Below are 21,783 nucleotides of genomic sequence, written 5' to 3'. Positions count from 1 at the left end.
CCGGGAGGAGCGGGTGGAAGAGGAAGGGAGAGGACCCCATGCTGGGAGGCTGTGATGATGGCAGGGAGTTTGGTGTTGGAAAGGGAGGATGCTCGTCTCCTGGCGCTCTCCTCAGAAGGCGGTGTTCAGGGTGTGTTATGGCTTATTTTAAGGGTGGTTGTGTGAATGGCCATATAAGACTTCTATAAAGTTTCACCTGCGTATTTCTAGGCCTACTCCATTTGCATTTATCATCTTAATTTTTGTTACTTATTATGCCGTTTGTCTGTTTGTGAGGCACTTTGTGGCTAAACGTACAATATAAGTAAAGCTTTTACTGACTGAAGAAATAAAAATTACTTCATTGTGCGCAAATTGTGTTAAGGACCAAGGGATGTATAAGTGTACCTTGCCCAATTTTGATTCATAGAAAAACTGAGTGAAATGGCAATGCAGGCAATCGTCGACAACCATTTAAGATAAGATACGATAGTACTTTATTGAGTGTTAAAATCTGGTTTATTACACAATTTTAGAAATAGTTTAAGTATAAGGTTAGAGGTGGTTGAGTTTAGAGTTAGGGTTGTATCGAACATGTTGTCCATGTCCAATAAATTTTTCGGAAATATTGGGGTTTCGGAATTATGAGCCGTTAGAACAGTGGCATGGCCGAAGCTTTCCCCGTTTGAACGATGTCATCGTACTCCATCTTTTGTTATTGCTTTGATTGAGAGACCCCTGGCGGCAGAATTTACATATTGTACCTTTAAATATTGTTGCTGAATAAAGTCTGTCACAAGCAATTAGACAGTATGTGGGTTTCCTTCTATTCCATCAACCGCAGGAGGCTTGGAATTTAACTGAACCGTGGATTCCTTGAACCGGAAAGTATATTAATATATTGGGTTCCCGTCATTTTTAACCACTCCGATTGCATCTAACAGCAATGAGACACTGCAGCAGAGTGGTAAGTTGCTCAATAGTAAGTAATTCTATACACCGGAAAACCTTGTGATGAATGGTCCAAACAGAGGCTTTGGTTATTTCACCCGACCGCAGCGCAGTGCGACTGGCTTTGCCATGACAACTGCAAACAACCTCCCTGAGCGATGGCGAGCGGCGATCTGCCAGAGCTGTCATCAAATGGTCATTTGCACGGATAAGTGTCCTTGTAATATTTGTCTTCCATCAACATTTAGCACTACTGTGTCTATAACCAAGGCTGCCAAAGAGGCGTTTCTAGCTTCTTGTTTCTTTACTCTGTTATTTAGAAAACGCAGTTGTGATCTTTGTTTGGTTCTCTTCTAGATATCGCCTATTTGTCTTGAAGATGAAATCCATATCAGTTTTGACAAAATGAACAATTAACTCTGATGTTAGTCATTAGTTTATTTTTTCAACAATTTCCCCTAGATCCTCAATAGGCCAGCACAGATCCTTTAAGTCCTGGAAGTTGTGAGGTGGGGCCTCCATGGATCGGGCTTGTTGTTTCAGCACATCCCACAGATGCTCAATCGGATTGAGATCTGTGGAATTTGGAAGCCAAGTCAACGCCTTGAACTCTTTTTCATGTTCCTCAAACCATTCCTGAACAATTTTATCAGTGTGGCAAGGCACATTATCCTGCTGAAAGAGGCCACTGCCATCAGGGAATACCGTTGTCATGAAGGGTTGTACTTGGTCTGCAACAACGTTTAGGCAGGTGGCATGTGTCAAAGTAACATCCACATGAACGCCAGGACCCAAGGTTTCCCAGCAGAACATTGCCCAGAGCATCACACTGTTCTGCCGGCTTGACTTCTTCCCTTAGTGCATCCTGGTGCTGTCACTCCCCCAGGTAAACAGCACACACGCACCTGGCCACCCACATGATGTAGAAGAAAACGTTTTTTCATCAGACCAGGCCACCTTCTTCCATTGCTCCATGGTCTAGTTCTGACACCAACGGTGGACGGGGGTCACAGGGGTCAGCATGGGCACTCTGACCGTTCTGCATTCTGGGGGGGGATTGACAGGGGCCCTCAAAAAATTATTTGTTTTAGTCACTGAAATGGTCATTAATACGATATATTAAAACCAACAGGTTTTTGTTTTTTTTTAATCTTGTTTTCGGCAAAAAGTAACAATCCAGTCTCTGTATTGCCCCACCGCCACCCCCTATATCTACATGAAATGGTTCAGTCCTGCACAGAACGGAAACGTACGCAAAGGCAGCAGGACAGGCAACTGATTGGGGCCCCGAAGAAGGTCCCTCTCACAGGCTGACTGGACTGGATTTCACAGCATTGACGGCAACAACTCAAAATATAGAAAACCCCAAAATCAAAATCAGAAGTTATTGACTTTTTTTTTTTTTTCCTGCACGGGGGACTGTGAAATGTTGTGAGTGTGGGGATCGCTGTGTGGGGACTGCAGCAGAGAACCTGGTGCGCATAGATACTCTATACTGCTTCTGCTGTCGTGTTGGGTCGTTCACAAACGATCCGAAATTTTTGAACGGCTCAAAAGCCGTTGTGTAAAAACGGTATCACAGGCTAATTTGTCCCGGGACTGAAAATGTAACTTTTTCAGCAGTATGTGCGACAGTAGCTCTTCTGTGGGATCAGACCAGACAGGCTAGACTTTGCTCCCCATGTGTATCAGTGAGCCCTGGTCGCCCATAACCCTGTCGCCGGTTCACCAGTTGTCCTTCCTTGGACAACTTTTGGGAGGTACTAACCACTGCATACCAGGAACACCCCACAAGACCTGCTGTTTTGGATGCTCTGACCCAGTCGTCTAGCCATCACTATTTGGCCCTTGCAACGCATCAACTTCAAGAACTGTCTGTTCACACCGCCGGCAATGGGGCTACTGTGCACCTGGCTTTTGGAGGCGTGTCGGCTTAAAATGGACAGGATGTTGTGTGTACGCCAAACATTTGAAACCGCTCTCCTTTTCCATATTTAATATGCATTATATAGATAGATAGGGCCGTTTTCTTAAAAAAAACAAAAACGTGTTGTTTGTTTACTCAGCAAAATGAATTACCTCTTGAAAAAATAAAGAAAATAACCTTGCTATCCATCTCTTAAAATAAACAATTGTCCTTGATGGAGAAACATAAAATGACGTGTTCCTTATTTTATTGATAGTTTAAGGGACATTTTATATTGAAAAGAAATAGGAACAATACACAGTGGTCCGAGCGTCCGTTTGCCACGAATCAGCGCCATTTAGAGCGTATCTTCCCACCTATTGGCTGTCGCCCGGCGCTCTGCGCTGCTCATTTGCATAAAGTTGAAACCTGCTCAACTTTCCTTGTCGCCTGCGAAGGTGTGAAGCCGGTCGTCGCTCCACCCCCTGCAGCCGGCTGAAGTCGAGCTCCGTTTGAAATGCATTGCAGCCTGTCGCTTTGCAGCACCCCATCGTCAGCCGTGTGACTGCCATCATATCTCCCACCCCTTGACAGGTGCCATTGGAACGAGATGATCAATGTTATTCACTTCCTCTGTCAGTGGTTTCAATGTATGTTCGGTGTATGTTGTAGTGTATTGTACGCCCTAACAGCCATGAACATAGAACCAATTGTAGAACGACCACGACCTATGAATAATAAATACATACAAAAAAAGGTATCGTGTCTATTAAATAGAGGGGGGGGTCTCCGATAAAATCAGGTGTGATTTCCGGGGTCTCCTGAGGGAGGAAAGAGGTTGGAAATCCTCTGGTTCACACCACTGCAATTTGACTAATATGATAAATATTTAAACATCAGAGATAGACACACATCCCAACAAGCAAGCTCCGCTGGACAAAGCTAATCATTTGTTGTCTCGTCAAACAGGAAATCAGCCATCTCCAAGATGAGGCCACAGCATTTACGTGTGTGTTTGCGTAACAGTGTGTGTGTGTGTGTGTGTGTGTGTGTGTGTGTGTGTGTGTGTGTGTGTGTGTGTGTGTGTGTGTGTGCGCGCGCGCGTGTGTGCGTGTGTGTGTCACAGCCCTGATTATGAAGATATAATTCTGTTTGCTCTTGCCTTCTTAGCTCCCTCTCCCTCTCACACGCTATCTGCAGCGAGGCTGGAACCTCCGTGCCCCCTCCCCGCCATACTCCGCTGCTTTTCATATTACCGTGCTTTTGTTTCTGAGCACTTATTTCTTGCCCCACTTCCCCCGGCTTGTTTTTTGCCGAGGGAAGGGAGGGAGGGAGGGAGGGGGAGAGAGGGAGAGAGAGGGAGGCACCTCTGAGTGAGATGTTTTTGGGAGACAATACGGCTGCGGCATCTTTTCCCCTAAACAAACGAAAAAAAGAATGTGAATCAGTTCGGTTAAAAAAAAAAAGAATTACATTTCTGTGGATTGGGAATCCCAAGACTAAACCCCGGGCTCTGTGTGAAAAATAATGCCTATACCCTAGAATAGAATCACTCAGTATATTCTGTATGTTGTTATATATTTGGTTATTTCTGTTCTGTATTTCAGTGAGCGTTTTTGGGGCTATTTGAGTATATTTTGCTATTTCTATTTAAATTGTTATTCATTGTTGTTTTTGTAATTGTACTGAAGAAATGAAAAAATAAAAATTTACATTTTAATGTAATTTAATGTTCTAATTTCTTCTCCACTTTATTTTCTTTGTTTTTCAGATTGTTAAGCTTCTTTTTATATGCTTATTGCCTGAAACAGACCAATCCTCACCCTGAAAAAAAATCTTGGATATGAAAACATACTTGGTGGAATGAAACGGATTCTGATAAACAGGTGCAGAGTTGGAGTTGATATGTGCTTTTCCCCGCGCGCTGTATCATCTCTTGCGTGACATTTCTTTATTTCCCTTTGCTCGAGGGTGGGGATTAGAGGTAAACAGGAGAGGACTAAGGGAGAGGCGGGGGTAATGGGGGTATAGTTTTAACGTTCAGCTGGGTGGATGGATCCTAATACACTCAGTCACCCAACGAGGGAAGCACTGATACCACTTTTCACCGTTGATACTCCTAGGGGGCGGGTGTCGCTGGTCCATGGAGCTTTCTGGCCTCTGAATGGGATTTACAGCACTTGTTGGGGCTTTAAAGAGCTGCTCCCTGGGCCACTGGGGCTCTGGGAGCACAGCGCGCAGGACACCAGCAGATGAGAGAGACATCTGGTGGTCACCATGTGTGACTGCAGCCTGCAAAGTGGAATTTAAGAACCTTCTCAAAGGTTATTGCTGCATGGAACGTCTCTGTTTGGTACTTCTGTATCCACAGCAGACCCCTTCACCACTTCAACTCTCTTTATCCTCCCTCTGTTGTGCCTCCCTCTGTTTTTTTTTTTGTTTTGCTCCGCGGCCCCATTTTTCCTGTCTCACGCAATCTGTGTGTCAGGCCCATATGTGAGGCTTGCCAAGTGCCGTCCAGGTAATTCTGCTGTGATAATGCTGGAGCTCAGAGGATTAGTAATCGACTCTTATTCTCAACGTGTTCCTTTGAAGTTCTACCTCTACGTGGAAAAAAAGTGAGCCGTTCATGTTTCTGTGTTAACATGAGAGAGAGCGAGCGAGAGAGAGAGACTGTCTAAAAGTGTGCATGCATAAAAATACATGCATGTGCAATCCCCCCTTTTAAGACGCAAGCACACATGGCATTATCTACAAAAACTCAATTGCTGAGCGCAACATTCACCTCTCTCTCTCTCTCTCTCTCTCTAACTCCCTCTCTCTCAGCGGGGGATCTCGGGAAACCCTTTATCAGTATTGAGCAGCTTCCTAATGCCCCCCATGTGCGATACTGGGCGTTTCTGGGTCTCCCGCCTGGTGTGAGGGAATGTGTAGCGCTCCAACGCTAGGGGGAGGAGGGGTGGATAAAATGTGAGGTCACATTGAGCGACGGAGGCCACCGCCACTCGCGAAACACCGCCACTTCCAAAAAATCTGTCCACACCTCGGAGACACTTCATCGAGATGGTTGGAGCAGCGAGGGCGTGGCTGAAGCTGGTCCTCTTGCCGTTATTGCGCTGTGTTGGACAGGGGCTGGAGAGGAGCGATGGGCGGTGTTCCCTTTGGCCTTTATCTATTGTTAGACGTGGCCATTTATGAGTCGTCCATGGCAGCGGGATGACCTTGACTGTGACGTGATTTTCTTTTGGAGAGACGGCAGCCGGTGTTCCACTTCCTGCTCGTGGAGGCTCTCGCTCCTCACCGAGCCGGCCGCCAAATCACCAAGCGCACACTCGCACACAGATTTATTCTCATCCTGTTTGCGTTTGTCAGTGTGACTGTTCGTGCCACTGCTGTGGAATAGCTGTGAGCTGCATCTTATTTCTCTTCTGCTTTAGCCAAAGAACACATGCTGGAGGCATCTGGTTGCCCTGAGCGGAGACGGCGTGCAGGCAGCCAAGTTGCCCTTTGAGGCGTCATGTCGTTGTCACAGGGCTGTCAGGCTCGGAAACCTGCTTTTCCCTTCTTTGCTGTTTTCCCTTGTTGGTGTTTTTGTTTTGTTTGTTTTAGTTTAACTCTGTGAGCCACACATTTTTCACGCCAACTGTGCCTCTGATCTCTGTTTTTCTTTGTCTTCCAGAGCAAAGAACCTTTAATGGCTTCCCGGTAGAGCCAGCAAGATGAACACATTACCGTCGATGGACCGGCATATCCAGCAGACCAATGACAGGCTGCAGTGCATCAAACAGGTGTGTGTGTGTGTGTGTGTGTGTGTGTGTGTGTGTGTGTGTGTGTGTGTGAGCGCTTTTGTATGTGTGTGCGCGCTCCACCTCTTCCACCCATGTAGACCAGCGACTCCCTCCTTTTAACTTCTGCCAAAAAACTGCGATTGTTATTTCGAGACAGAAAGACGCGAGATTTAAAGATTGAATTTCCCTCTCTCGGCGTGTTTTCACCCTCTTTCTCTCTCTCTCTCTCTCCTCTTCCCCTCTCCTCCTTTCTCTCACTCCTTTCTCATTATTTCTCCCCCCTAAGCACCTTTTATTTGAGCGTTTGTTCGTGTGGTCATCGTTCATGAGAGAGAGAGAGAGAGAGAGAGGGGGAGAGAGAGGGAGAGAGAGAGAGAGAGAGAGAGAGAGAGGATCGCAAAACGGAGGAATCGGTTTTGTGAACTTAAACAACACGACTTCAAAGGCCGCTTCCATTACAGCCCTAAACATTCCCTGGCGCCCGGGGAGATGTTTGGTTTCTGCGAGAAACTCCCTGTCACGTGTCCCCTGACACAACTTTCTTACGCGCGCGCGGCCCTTGTTGTGGTTTGGCTTAAATACTGCACCATCCGACTGCATTAAGGAGACGCCACACCGGCAGACAGACGGGAACGCAGACGGGCAAGACAGGCCGAGAGACTAACAGACAGACATAACCCAGGGCTACCACCTCTTCCTCGGGGAGAACTGGCTGGCTGTGGGTTTAATTTTTTGCTCTGTATGCGCGTGGGTGCGAGCCTTTCTATCGGCCAACAGCCATATGACACCCTGCTTTACAGGGAGTAAAAAGGCTTTGGGTTCGGCTTGATTTCTGTGGTGACATTTTCTATATATTTTTCTCTTTTCTGCGCCCACTGCCTGTCAACCCCCTCCCCTGCTCCACCGACTGAAGTCACTGCTCTGCGGGGATGCAGGGGTGAAATTGACACCATTGACACTCTTTCTTTCCTCCCTTTGTCATAAAATCATTTCTTTTTATTAAATTGCCTCACTTCCTACTCATGGCAGCTTGCGTGTTTGAAGTTTGCATTCCTGAGCATTGACTTGTGATGGATCCCTGAGTGAACAAGAGGACTTCAAAGACACTGAGTCAGTCCATGGACTCCGTGCCTTGCGCCTGCACAGCTGGCAGGGCGTTGTTTGGGTTAGCGGAGAGCCGCTGGCCAGGGGCCAGACTCCTGGGATGTTTTTCAAGGCAGCCGGACAGGTACTAAAAGCCTGATCCCTGATTGGCCCGAGCCGGGTCAAACGAGGACAGTCCATCAGCTCGTAGAGGACAAGGTACTTTGAAGTATGTCAGACGTCTGGCTCTTTATCTGCCGAGAGCTGCGCTGCCACACTCTGCTGCCTCCCCCTCGGCGTCTTATCCTCGTCCAACCCCAAACTGCAACAGCCAGAACGGCTTTGGCCTCCATCCTCCGCTCTGACTCCACATCTCAGCCGAGCTATTTCGCCGGGCTGTCCTCTCCCTCGCCGCGCAGGAGTTGTCAGGCAGAGTCGGCCGCGAGTTCAAATGGAGGCAGACAGCCCCTGCTGTGCTAGCTCTGATTCCTCTTGAGCTGCGAGCTGATATGACTCCCATCAAGCAGCAATAATGCCAGATTATATCACTCCTCTGGAACAGGCTCTCCTCCTCCCCCTTTGCTCACTCAAAGCGTCTCCATGCTCCCCTCTTGTTCTCCCTGCATCTCTTCATCAATCCATCCTCCGTGAGCGCCTGTGTCTGCGACAACGTCCACAATGGCTAATCTTCACATCACACAGGATGAGTCATCCAAGGCCTCTCTTGGAACTCAAGATATCATTGGCACTTTCAGGGATTTTCTCTGTGGGCGGACACAGAGCCCGGCGTGTTGGGCTGCATTGGATCCTACGAAGCCCTTTGTGAGGATCTGCCAAAAGCTGTCCATTCACACCACTCACCTCTGCTGCCCCCTAAGGACAATAGTCCTACCTTCATTGTGAGGAGCTACAAAACAAGCCGCTTTGGCCCACATGAGAATAATAAATGCTTTAAAGTGGAATCAATCTCAGCAAGTGAACAGGCTGCAGCTCGGTGCCATTTCAGAGCTATTAACCTCCATAGCAGTGGCGAAAGGGAGTCCAATTTTAAACCCTCTCATTGTGTTCTGCCAGCCTGAGTAGTCTTCAGACAGAGGGGAGAAAAAGGCTCAACGGCTTGAAACAAGCCGAAAGAAACAAGGGAAAGAGAGAGAGAGAGAGAGAGAGAAGAGAGAGAGATTAGACACCAATGGTGTGTATTGAATCTGCCCACATAGCTGCCAGAGCTGAGGTGGTTGTCTTTGTGCGGAGCCACGGCAGGCGACGGACTTTTAAAGCAGCGGCTCCGTTGCATTCTGAGACCAGGGCCAAGGAGACGGGAGGCAGAGCGGGAGAATTGAAGTGTAGGATTTTGCTGCTGTGTGGATCACGGGAGGTGAGCTCTTTGAGTGAGAGAGGGGGGTGTTGCCAAGAGAGATTAGCAAGAAACACTGGCATCATTGTTAATGGGCCGGGTGTGATGGTCCCACAATGCAGCAGAGCCCTGAGTGGGCATGTATTGGCGGGAGAGTCAGGGTCCTCACAGGGTTGCGGAGAAGCACAAGGAGTTAAATCAAGCCAGAAGTGGGTTAGACAGACGGTGGGGGGGCTACGAAACTATTTGGTTGCATGGTTTCTTAATGTTTGACTAATGTAAAAGGAAAACAAAAAAAAACAAGTCTCGGCCATTTTCCTCTTGTTCCTAACAACGGTTTTCTCTGCTTGTTGTTTGCACAGCACTTACAGAACCCGGCGAACTTCCAGACAGCGGCCACGGAGCTGCTGGACTGGTGTGGAGATCCCCGGGCCTTCCAGAGACCCTTCGAGCAAAGCCTCATGGGATGTCTGACGGTACGCAGAAACGCCAATTATGGTCCACACTGGGGTTTCTAGGTGCTTTTAGCAGAGCTTGGAAAAACAGTAATTAGACGTATTTTGGATACTTGGGAGTGGAACGAAAGTTGGCGAACGCCTGATTCATCTAATCTCTCTGCGAGGCTGTGATAATGTCTAAACTCACTTGTTACAAAAGGCTGTAAAACTTCCAAGTGTTCCTCAAGTAGCTTAAACTGAAAATAGATAGGACTGTAATCACAATACTAGATGTGAATACTGGCAATTGCACACACCATTGCTCCATATATTGCAATATAACAAACATTGGCAATATATTATGTGTAAAATTACGAGCTCAATGCAAAATTACCTTTCAATACTATTTCCATGATGAAAAGGCTGTTAAGTTCCATTTGAAAATCCACATTTCCCACCAGTGTGACTCGAAGTGTCTCCAAGCTGTCGGCAGAAAGCCTTTTTCCTCCGCTGTATCCAACGGCGACGCGGGCCTCGGACCGTCAGGGTCCAGTGACAGAGGTTAAACTCCCAGTCAACGGCAGCCGCCCTGCTCCACTCCACTTTGAGCCTGACACACAGTCGCCCAGTAACGGAGCGAAACAAGGCTGCGGCGGGGCCACTTAGCGTTGGCTAACCTCTCTCAGTTTCACCAGTGACTGTTCAGAGATCTTGGCACCGGGCCAGAGACCTGGCCTGCGGAGCCTTGTGAGGGCCTTTTCCAGTGCAGGAACCATTTCAGGTACCGGGAACTTAGTGGCAGGTGCTTAGGAATTTAGGCCGCTTTCCACTGGAGGATCTTGTTCCTTGTCCCCGAAGAAGTCCCCATAAGCTTTTTCGGGGGAAACGGGAACCATTGGGGTGGAGTTTGTGGGACTGAACAACGCTGATCAGTCAACCGTGGGGAACCATAGGCCTTTTCTCCACAGGAAGAAGTTTGTTACGAAATTGGTTCCACTTGGATTTGTCCTGGTACCAAAAAAGTCCCTGCAGGCGACGTGGTACTTTTTGTGGGGGGAATAGGGACCTAAAAGGGCGGAGTTTATAGGACTGAACAACACTGACGGTCAAACTCAAGGTATGTGAGATCAATTTTAATGGCCGCCTTAATACTAACACAGCGCCCAATGTGGCCAGCGCCTGCTGAAACTCAAACCTAAAGGGCAGGTTATACCTTCGCGCGGGCGGCGCGGGGCGTTTTTGGCTGGCACGTTCTCCCTTGCAGTATTCTCAGAAGAGAAAGTACCGTGTGAAGCAGGAAGTAGTAAACCAAGAAGGGCGCCAAACAGCAAACATGGCTGCGCGCTTAGTAGCGGAGCTTGTTCAATGCCGAGGAGGAGTTGCCGTTCATGGTGGTTAAACCGACAAAAGTGGCGATGTCTTGCTCAGCATTTTATTACAGAGGAGCTTACCGAACTATGTCACAATGTGTAAATACCCTGCACCCTTACCATTACAGAACATGAATGAGCTGTTAGCGTGTACTGCTTTGTCTTCGCGTCAAAAAGTAATGGTAGACTTTGAATTTCACTTCTGAATTGTGCTGCGGATCATTTTTTTCCAACATATCAGCAATAAAACAGCAAAACACCGATCTCTCATCGCTTCTCATGCATTTCTTCCAGGGAACGTTCCCCCGCGCTCCTTGGGGCGGGTCACTAAATCTCGGAGGTGCGCAACGGTACTTGCGGGAGGGGGCAAACCAGGCTTTAGAAATCGCACGTTCCGCGTCGCCTCTTCCGAGGCGTGGTGGGCAAGCAACCGAGATGTCTTTTTAGGGACCCGCTTGAGAAGGTTTCAGGGCCCACGAGTGTCATCTCATTAAGTTCCCGTACCTTGGTGGAAAAGACGCCACACCTAGGAACCATGGAGATCAGGAGGAAACAAGCAAAACAGTCTGCGTTGTTGATTATTACAAACTCTGCCCGCTGGTTCCCATTCTGGCCAAAAAAGCACCACTTTGCTCGTAGAGGAACTAAGTTCCTCCTGTGGATTAAAAAAAGGCTTGGAAAATGTTCCTGGTTCATGAAATGGTTCCCGTGGTGGAAAAGGAAAAAGGCGGGGCTGGGGTGGGGGCGGCGGGGTGGGGTGGGGGAAGGGGGTCACCGTGATGAGTCTGAAAGAATGAAAGAACTGGTAGCGTGAGCAAATGGATAAATGCTCATTATTGTGTAAATCGGAATAAAAGCTTCTTAAGGGCTGATAAAGCGCTGCATGGGACCCCCCGCGGAGCCCTCTCTTAGCATGGGACTGTTTCCATCAGCCAAATAGTTTAATCAGTCAGAGAGCAAAACTAGTTGTTATCTGGGGGATTGCAGCTTCCTTTCAAGTCATTGCTGTTGTGTTTTTCATCACGAGGCTTCTTCATCTGGTGTGAGCGTGCGTGTGCGTGCGTGCGTGCGTGCGTGCGTGCGTGCGACTAACAAATACTCAATTAAAGTGTGGAGATTTTCAAAGATAGCGTCAACATGGCCCTTGAGGAGTCAAATAGTTTCACAGAGCCCAGAGGAATGTATGTGGGTGTTTTCGGCCTTTGCTTTTCTTTCTTTTTTTTTTATGATAGTGCGATGACTGGCGTCCAGATCCTGAACGGTGATCACCGTCCTACTGTAGGATACGCTGGAATGAATCCGTGTAGAAGTAGTTTAATCTTTTCATTGCATTCTGCCTCAGCTAGTTCATGTCACTCTTAAGTCGGTGGTTCTCAACCTGGGGACCAGGGAGCCCTGAAGGGTCCTTTAAGACCCCAACCCGAACCAAAACAATTCATACTTAAACTTCACCGTTGGCACCATAAGAGAATGTACAATAATGTCTCAAGACATTTGTGGCAGGATAATCCATCCCTGTTTACAATTTATACCCACAGCCATACTAGCAACCACACTGCAACTGAGCACTTAACTTATTTAGTATATTCTGTATATTTTTTATACAGTATATTTGGCTAAATCCATTGGTATTTCATTTATACTTTTGGTTGTTTTTGTATATTAGTCAATTTTTTTAGACTGTTATGGTAATTGTCTGTACGGCAAGGTCCCAAATCTTTACCACAACAAATTCTAAGAATGTAAGAATGTACTTGACCGAATAAGCAGATTCGGATTCTGATATTCAAATTGTCAACAGACGATAATAATATTTTTAATAATGATATTATTAATAATAATAATAATAATAATAATAATAATAATAATAATCATTCAAATACAAAAAAAGAAAGTAGTATTTGCCAAAATAAATTATAGTGACTTAAAGTTGTTATTCTTTTTTTCTACATTATGGGCTTTCCCCATATAGGGAACACATAACTCACTCTCTGTGCATATGGATTTAATCCCATGTTGGCCTGCTTCCCACTGCAGTGTCGGCTGTGAAGCCAATAAAAGATGACATGTCTGTGCTGTCAGCGCTTCACCTGATTGCTCTATCCGTCTCTCCAGCCCTCTCTCTTGCCTTTTTTCTTCCTTCACTTCCTCCTGTGTCGTGATTGATTGATCCACTGTTTGGAGACACGCAAGGAGATAGACGTATCAGTGTTGTGACATTTTGAGTCCGTCCGTATTTTTAGACCGCTGGTCTACACAGTAGCCCGTGTTTTCACCCACTGGTTCATTCATTCATCATCTCTTATGTAATCGTCTCCTTCCGCCAGTGTACAGTGCCTTTCTGACAGAGATATAAACGTCCCACTCACCCACTATACATTAGGTTTTGACACAGACGGGTGTGTGTGTGTGTGTGTGTGTGTGTGTGTGTGTGTGTGTGTGTGTGTGTGTGCACGTGTGTGTGTGCACGTGTGTGTGTATATATATATGTATATATTAAATGCCAACCCATCAAGACGGCCTCATTGTGGCTTTTTTGTTTACTTAGCATTTATTATTCATTTAAAGAGATTACATTCATACTTTTGACTGGCTGAATATTTATAGTCTTATAATGGATTGATGGAGGCATAGATTGAGGGATATATATTTTGGGATTAAAGTTAAGGCTTCCACAGAGATTCAGATCACACCACTCGTCCAATGTGGGTTTTTTTTTTCCTCTTCTATTATTTAAATCGCTGCTCTGCGAGTACATTCCCCCGAGAGCTTGGTACGACGGCTTCCCAATGAGCTCCGAACAAATGTTTTCGGGAGGGATTCTGTGATCATTAATTGATCGCTCCCTCTACTAAACGATCACTTTTCAGTGTATGACTGGCTGTGATATTTATTTGATACGTGATATTTCTCTTTCTCTTCTATGTGTTATTTTATTTTTAATTGGATTTAATTACTTATTTATTTTATATTTAAATATTATATATATATATATATATATATTTTTTTTTTCTTTATTATTTTTATTGTTATTATTATTATACATCTTTTTTACTTCTCATCCCTTTCTTCACTTGAGCCTGAATTTGAGTATTAATAAAGTGATCTTATCTTCTAACTCTTTTAATGCTTAGAAATATCAGCTAATACAGATAATAATAATATATTAATATCTCTACTTTCCTCCCAGGTGGTGAGTCGTGTGGCTGCCCAGCAGGGCTTCGACCTGGACCTGGGTTACAGGCTACTGGCTGTGTGCGCTGCCAACAGGGACAAGTTCACCCCAAAATCTGCAGGTAAGATGGGTCCCATCCTAGACCCCCCCCCCCTCCTCCCCCCCGAAATAAGCATGGACCCTCCCTCCCTCCTCCATCATCCATGTGCCCTGCATTTTAGTGGATATGAAAATGAAGGGAATCCGCTGCATCGATCTTCACGGCTTAATTATCACGTTCATCCCGGAACTGCAAATAATATATTAATATAATATTCAGCATTACGTACACACACAGGGTGAATGTGCTGTAAAATGTCCAATATATCCAAATATCTATTTGGTTTTCACGCAGGTTATAAAGCACAACAGGTGTGTTTTTTCCTTCTTTGTGAATCGTTTTCAGTCACTATGGAAACAGATTTATCAGCTCAATGGGAGTGGAGGGACTCTGCAGCTCGAATCAGGGCTGCTTGTTTAAGTATTATATAAATAATTGTGTCTTGGTTTTGGTGATTGTATGCCTTTATCATATTGTAAATCCAGAATCGTGTAATAATACATGTCTTCCTTTTGCAAAAGAGACATTTATTGACATAAAAATATTGGGTAGAAAAGTCAAACATAGAGAATGAAATTTTGATCGAAATGCCATTCTGCAAAATGATCTCAAATTATTATCTATATACTGAAAAGATCATATCTGTACTATATACTACGTGCACTTACTTACTAGTTATTCTGTTGTTCTCTACTCTGTTATTTTAATTGTATTTTTATATCCCTTATCACCATGTGGATAAATAAACTCTTATCTTATCTTAATTTCCGTCAGGCGTTATTATGTAATAATTGCCACAGCTCCAGGTGGACTGTGTGTATTGTTTATTTTGTCTATAATGATCCCATGGTCTTTGTTGGTTTTGACGATCTTTTTGTTTTGGTTTCGTTTGTATAATTTCCTGCAAACTCTGCCGGCCACAAACCATCAGCCTCACACATGTTCGCACAGAGCTTCATAATGTTGCATATTTGTAGCTCCCATTCAACTTTAATGTGCTACTGAAGATGAGACGAGATGAGATGAGCCATGCTGGGGCTGGTACCGGTGCTGGTGCTGGTGCCGGGGCAGCCTCCAGGGAAAGAAAAGAAAAATAAAACAAAAAATACCTCCACTCGACAGTCTCTGTTCTACACACCTGCACTAAATTGTGCACGGAGCCGAACAGACCGGAGGGAGAGAGAGTGAGAGAGGGAGGGAGAGAGGGGGGGGGGGGGAGAGAGAGAGGTAATGCTATCCTCAGACATTTCACCTATCGAATCCAATTTCCCCTGGATCCATACCTCCACTCTGCCTCCCTTGTTCCTGCTGCAGCAGCCGCTTCGGGTACATTCGTCAAAATGATGCTGGAGGGAGGGAGGGAGGGATAGATGGAGGGATGGATGAAGAGGTGTTGCTGATCTCTGATGAAGCTGATAAACCTGTTCAGCAGTTACATAAAGGACAGTGTTTGAATTCAACTGCTCAAATATCTTTGTTTTTCTTCTATAGCTTTATACACTATATATATATACTGTATAAAATTTATATGAATTCATTTATATAATGAATATAAAAAAAATACAAAAATGCTAAATCCTGTTTGAAAATAACCCCTTTTTTTTGACAATTTAAAAAAAACAAAAACTACTATAACAGATAATGTTATAATAATGAAAAAAAACATTTGTATTGGATCAAATCAAAAACATTGCTCCCAGTTGTCACAGCTGTATTCCTTAGGTTTTCCCAACTTAAAACGTACACTTTAACTTCTTAATTGTAAATTGAGGAAAAACAATGTTTTTTTAGGTTGATCTGACTCCCCCAGATTTAAACTTAATTTAATTTCAAAGGTCTTGTTTCACATGGTTAACACACATTCTACATTGTTAAAGCAAATGGAAAACAAAACATGTATAGCATAACGTCAATTTAAAACAGAAAAATATCAGCGTTAGGCGATCGAATAAAGACACCATCAGCAGTGGCAGACGGTGGAGCAGTCTACTCCACGTAGATCATAAACCCTTGGATATAAAAACCACTCATTGAAATCGGTTGAGAAATGTAAATGTTATGGTGATTTTTATCTAGAAAAGCCGCAGCTCCTCCGTTTCCTTGTATTTGTTTATAGGCCGGTCACGCCCATTTCCATGCCACGACGTTGGCATGTTGCGGCAATGAGCCGAAGCTGTCAATGCGGCGTCGATGTGTATATGTCTATGATTGCGCAACCAAAAGAAATGCCATTAAACTGCAACTGACAATTCCAACAAAAGTGACAATTTCAATTGACCTCTTCAGTGAACGTGGCTCTCTTATTTCCCAAGTGGTGTTGATCATTTACACGGAGCGCTCTGAGGAAAACGTAAAGCGACTGCGACAAAAAAAAAATAATACCACTTGGAAACACTTGTGGGGGAGTATAAAAGTTGTCTATTGCCCCTTTAAACACATAAAATATATTTTAAAAAAATATATAAAATGGATAAATAAATATGCTGTATATATACAAAAATTACAGAGAAGTGACCGAACCTAAAAATCTTAACAGAAAAATGCAAAAGTGGCAGTTTCAAATATATATGTTCAGATATGTGAAGAGAACCCCACCCTGTCTCCCGCCCCCATGGGGCTAATGTAATTGTTGCCCAGCCGTGGTTGGGGTTCAGAGTCATTTCCAGCTCGGCAGATGGTTCTGGGATCTAATGATCTAATAGAGAAACAGAGGAACGCCTGTTTGCACACGCAGGAACAAATGGGATGGAGGGATGGGTGTAGCTACGGAGGGGGGCGGGGGGGCACGTCCTCCACCTTATCTCTCTCTGCTACAAGCGCTGGGTGTCTGGGTGAAGCAGACTGGAGGGCGACGGGACGGAGGAGAAACTACATCCGGTGTAACGATAGAAGCACATAAATGGAGGAGTACATGAAATACTGTACCACAGTGTAACACAGACACCTGGAAGCCCTTAAAGATGGATGGATGGATGGATGAATGGATAGATAGATAGAAAGATAGAAAGACAGACAGACAAATATAGATAGATAGATTGATAGATAGATAGATAGATAGATAGATAGACAGACAGACAAATATAGATAGATAGATTGATAGATAGATAGATAGATAGATAGATAGACAGACAGACAAATATAGATAGATAGATAGATAGATAGATAGATAGATAGATAGATAGATAGATAGACAGATAGACAGATACATACACACATAGACAGACACATACTGTAGGTAGAAAGATGGAAGGAGAGAGGGAAGGTCAGCTAGATAGGTAGATACTTTATTCAGCTCACATCAACGCAACAGGTAATAATAATCAGAATAATACAATCAATTAAGACAATAAATTAATAAAATAAAAATAGAGAAGATTTGGCAATATACAATGAACCTAAAATTATCCAAAACAAAACATAATCCTAAAATAAATGAACAAGAAAAAAATTGCCATAAACAGTGAAACTAAAAATGAAGAACAATCATAAATATTAAAATAAAGAATAAGAACACAATTATTATTTTTTTTTATATTTTAAAGACAAACCTAAAAATAAGCTAAAAATAGAAAAACTAGAAACAGGAAAAATAAAAACCCTAAAAACAAACAAAAATTGTGTGTGTGCGTGTGCGTGTGCGTGTGCGTGTGTGTGTGTGTGTGTGTGTGTGTGTGTGTGTGTGTGTGTGTGTGTGTGCGTGCGCGCGCGCGCGTGGGTGCGTGCGTGCGTGTGCGTGTGTGTGCGTGCGTGTGCGTGCGTGTGTGTGTGTGTGTGTGCGTGTGTGTGCGTGTGTGACAGCCAGCATGGCGACAGAGGTCTGCAGGTCTGACACCCGAGAGCCCAGACGACACTCGTCTCTCTCTCTCTCTCCCTCCTCAGACTGTTGATCAATCACTTTGCAGCTCGCTCACATTATCAGTTCAGGGAAGGATTGTTAAGCACTTCACTGCAGATATTGTTGCCTGATAGAGTGATACTAATACAGACCATTATGTTCTCATTGTTTATTATACTTATAGAGGATTTGGTTTGATGGGAAACCAGCTGCCACTTAGTCACCATCATAACATTTTAGTTGACGATTAATCGGCATCGTGTAATAATGTATAATTGGGGCAGAAACGTTGAAACGCACCTCATTTATATTCTATTTGTCGCATTTCTAACTCATGGTCCTTTTTGATTGTTACTATTTAATTACCTTCTATTAATGTAATGCACTTGGAGTTGCAGTTTGTGTATGAAAAGTGCTTTACAAATTAAGGCTATTATTATTGCTTTTATGATAATAAAAATCAAAATGAACAATAAAAATATGTCAACGTATAATAAACCTATTGCTAAACAATCAACAATAAATATAACGTTAAAACACTATTAAAAGTGAAACCTAAAAAATAAACAAGAAAATGAAAAAAAAATGTTGGCAATATACAGTATAATACAAGTAGTATAATATTATTATACTAACCTAAATTACTGATCAATGATCATAATAGTATCGTTCTTCAGGATGAACCTCATGGCTTAAAATGTATTCCTCAGTAAATTAAAATGATGATTAGTCTAGCAGACAATTCAGTTCAGCAATTATCGCGTCGCCACTTTATAAGAATTACTGATAATTCTGTTGCGTTTTTCATCGTCAAATGTTGACTTGAGGCTGCTTTGCACTTGATCTTCCAGACTAAATCAGTGTGAGCGTGGTATCTGCATTGTGCAGGGATCTGGAGTCTGGTGAGCGCCGCGCCGCTCAGCGCTTCATGAGATAATACATCTGCCCCACAAAGAGCCGCAGCCATAATACACTGAGCCGCTGCCGTCAAGTTAAACAGGCAAACAAAGCAGATTACCTGTGTAATCTATCAACGGTTTTACCGCTTTGCTCCAGTAAATCTGTCAGTCTGTCTCCCGGCTCTGAACTCTGCTTCCTCGCTCTCTACCCTTGTAGCCTGAGCTCCGTGCTTTTCGTGCGGCCTCAACAAATGAGACAACACTGTCGTAATGGACCCACTTTACCTTCGCTCACTTCGAGGGCTTGTCCTCCGTTTCTTCATGGAATTGGCCACGTGGCACTGTTGCCATAATCAGTATTTCTCCACCACGACACGCCACGGCCAGGTGTGCCGTGAAAATGTTTCCTATTCCACTTAAAACACACAAATGATGTCAACCGGCTTGTGTGTTGCAAGATCAAAATTGCAGGCTGTACTAATTTGTCATTTCGAGCCAGAATAGCAGCTCTCTGTTGACCAGAATAAGCTCAACTTTCACACCGAAAGTGTGAACTTTTAGCAGTGATGCAAGGTTTAACTCTTTTCTTTTTTATTTTTATTTTTTTGGTTCTTGCCGTGTCACTCCATTAAAAGAGTCGTTCCATTTTTCTGACTCTGGCTTGGTTTGATTCAGGGAGGACTTCCTGAATGTTGCACCAGAGTCAGAAGAGTGGGTTCAGCTCTGCGTTGTGGATGGAATTCTCTCAGGAATTGTTGAATTCTGTCTAAATGATCTATTTTGGTGGAATGCAAAGTATAAATCTGTCACATTCAATATGAATTATTCCTAATGCCTTGACCTTTTTTTGCCTTGGACTTCCAATTTGGTCCTCAGTTATGATAATAAACCGTAATAATAGGCACGGTTCTCCGCGTTCCTGGCGTTTCTTGTGGTTAAAAACATAGCGGCGTGCCATGGTATTATTTCATTCATTATTTTGGTTTGGTTGTGAAACGCTGGCCTAAGGTGTGTCTGAGAGTCATTTTTTTTTAATGCACATAAGTTGTTTAACAGGCCTGAACAAGACCTGGATGTAAGTGCAATGACAGCAATGTATAAGCATTTCGCCGAATGGTTGAAGAGAGAAACTAGTCGCTCTCTGCTCGTCTCGGAGGATCAAGCATTATTACAATGTGTGCTAATGGGATAGTTGTCCCCATGTAACATTTCTAAAAATGGAGCCATTACATTCAGTTCCGTCCTAATGTATTTCCTCCATCTCTATTCTATTCTAAGTGTATTCAAGTGTTTTCACCCTGTTAAGCTGTTCCTGCTCCTTTAAAAACTGTTACATGATGATTCAGGGGAAAAAAACAAACTGAAAAAATGAAGGAGAAAAAAAAACAAAAAACCTTAAAAGAAAGAAACCTCAACTCTCTTTTGTATTGAATATTTATAATAATATTTACTTTTCAGATGTTTGTAATGCACGGCCATTAAATTGCATTTTGCATTACATTTTTTAGCACTTACTGTAATATACTAGGAGAAGACGCTTGAAAGAAAGTTTAAGTTGTTTTTTTGGGGGGGAGTTGGAACTTGGGGCAGATATTAATGTCACATTCCAAATTAATTCAAAATACTAAATAAGTCGCTGCAGACGCTGACAGATAACTTCCAGGGCGTGGCCATATCTCCCACCATGTGCTGAGAGAAGAACACACACACACACACACACAAGCAGGTGTGTGCGCGCGTGTATTATGTCGCGGCACCTCCAAGCAGCGGAAGGGGCCCCGAAGCCCCCCCGAAGTCCACAGCCCCATGGTCACCCCTCGGCTGCAGGAAATCCCCGGGTACCCTGCCCTGCGGCCACAGAAGACCCCCGGGCCCCCAGAGAGGCCGGAGGGCCGTGGAGCAACCCCCACGCCCAGCCCCGAGGAGCATGACCCGGTCCCAGGGAGCACGAGGAGACCCTACACCTCAGGGGCGCACACATACAACCAACCCCCGGGTGCGGGCACAAGAAGCAGCCGCCGGCACAGAACCCGGCCTATGGGCGCAAGGCACGGACGGGGAGGCCCGCCCCAGCGCAGCCGAACAGACGCCCCGCCCGGCGTGAGTGCCAAGTGCCCATACATGTAGCAGCATGTGCCTGACGCGGTGCACCTCGATGTTACAGGCAGGCCGCCAGGTATACAGGTCCCCCAGCACCCGCGGCGCCCGCTGCAGAGAAGCCGCGCCGCAGAAGCAAAAAATAAATAAAATTCAAGCTGCTTAAAAGAAGGTGGGCATTCCCCACATACTTACTTAGGGAGTTTGGAGGTCCTTCAAAAAGGGTCGTATAAGTCCTTAAAAGTCATTTAAAATAGTTTTACATTTGAATTTATGTCTTATGAGTAAGTTCTTCTGCATCGGAGTCAACATTTCTGATAAAAGGCTAAACTTACCAATGAACCCGATATTTGTAGAGAGATTAAAAGAAATCTTCCTTAAAAATAATTACCTTTCTGTGGGAAAAATAAGCAATTTATTAGATCAGTTTATTCCAGTTTCCAAATCTCTTATCTTGCTTACTGACCTAAAGGAAACCCTTATAATGACAGTTCATAGAGTTCATAACCTTCCCTATACTTCTCTGTTCCAAGTATTTTGTACTTACATACAATAGATTTTTATTATTGGATAACATTCTGTCTTAAATTTAGTTCCAATGATTCGTAAAAAGATCTTAAAAAGAACCTCTTTGACAGCCTGTCGTATAGCATTGTGATTTTTATAGCGACATAATACGTATGCCATTCTGTCTCCAAAATAAAAGCCTTGATTCCGAGTTTCTCTTCCCGTCTCTCTTTGCCGTCGTCTCTCTTTCTCGTAGAAATATTGTTAAGATCAAATCATCATTAAATCAATCATTTGTCAAA

General features: G+C 44.2%; 1 protein-coding gene across 1 annotated transcript in view; it reads left to right on the top strand.

Annotated features, from left to right (window-relative positions):
- Nucleotides 1-21,783, top strand: part of zmiz1a (zinc finger, MIZ-type containing 1a) — a 131,689-nt gene that overhangs the window by 81,062 nt on the left and 28,844 nt on the right. Inside the window, exons 3-5 of the mRNA XM_080017128.1 lie at nucleotides 6,516-6,624; nucleotides 9,424-9,537; nucleotides 14,059-14,164. Of these exons, the coding sequence (XP_079873254.1) occupies nucleotides 6,556-6,624; nucleotides 9,424-9,537; nucleotides 14,059-14,164 (289 nt within the window). The 5' untranslated portion in view covers nucleotides 6,516-6,555. The remainder of the gene's footprint in view (nucleotides 1-6,515; nucleotides 6,625-9,423; nucleotides 9,538-14,058; nucleotides 14,165-21,783) is intronic.

The sequence above is a fragment of the Zeus faber genome, assembly GCF_960531495.2.
Source record: "Zeus faber genome assembly, chromosome: 16".
NCBI lineage: Eukaryota > Metazoa > Chordata > Actinopteri > Zeiformes > Zeidae > Zeus > Zeus faber.
This window is presented reverse-complemented; position numbering and strand designations above follow the sequence as displayed.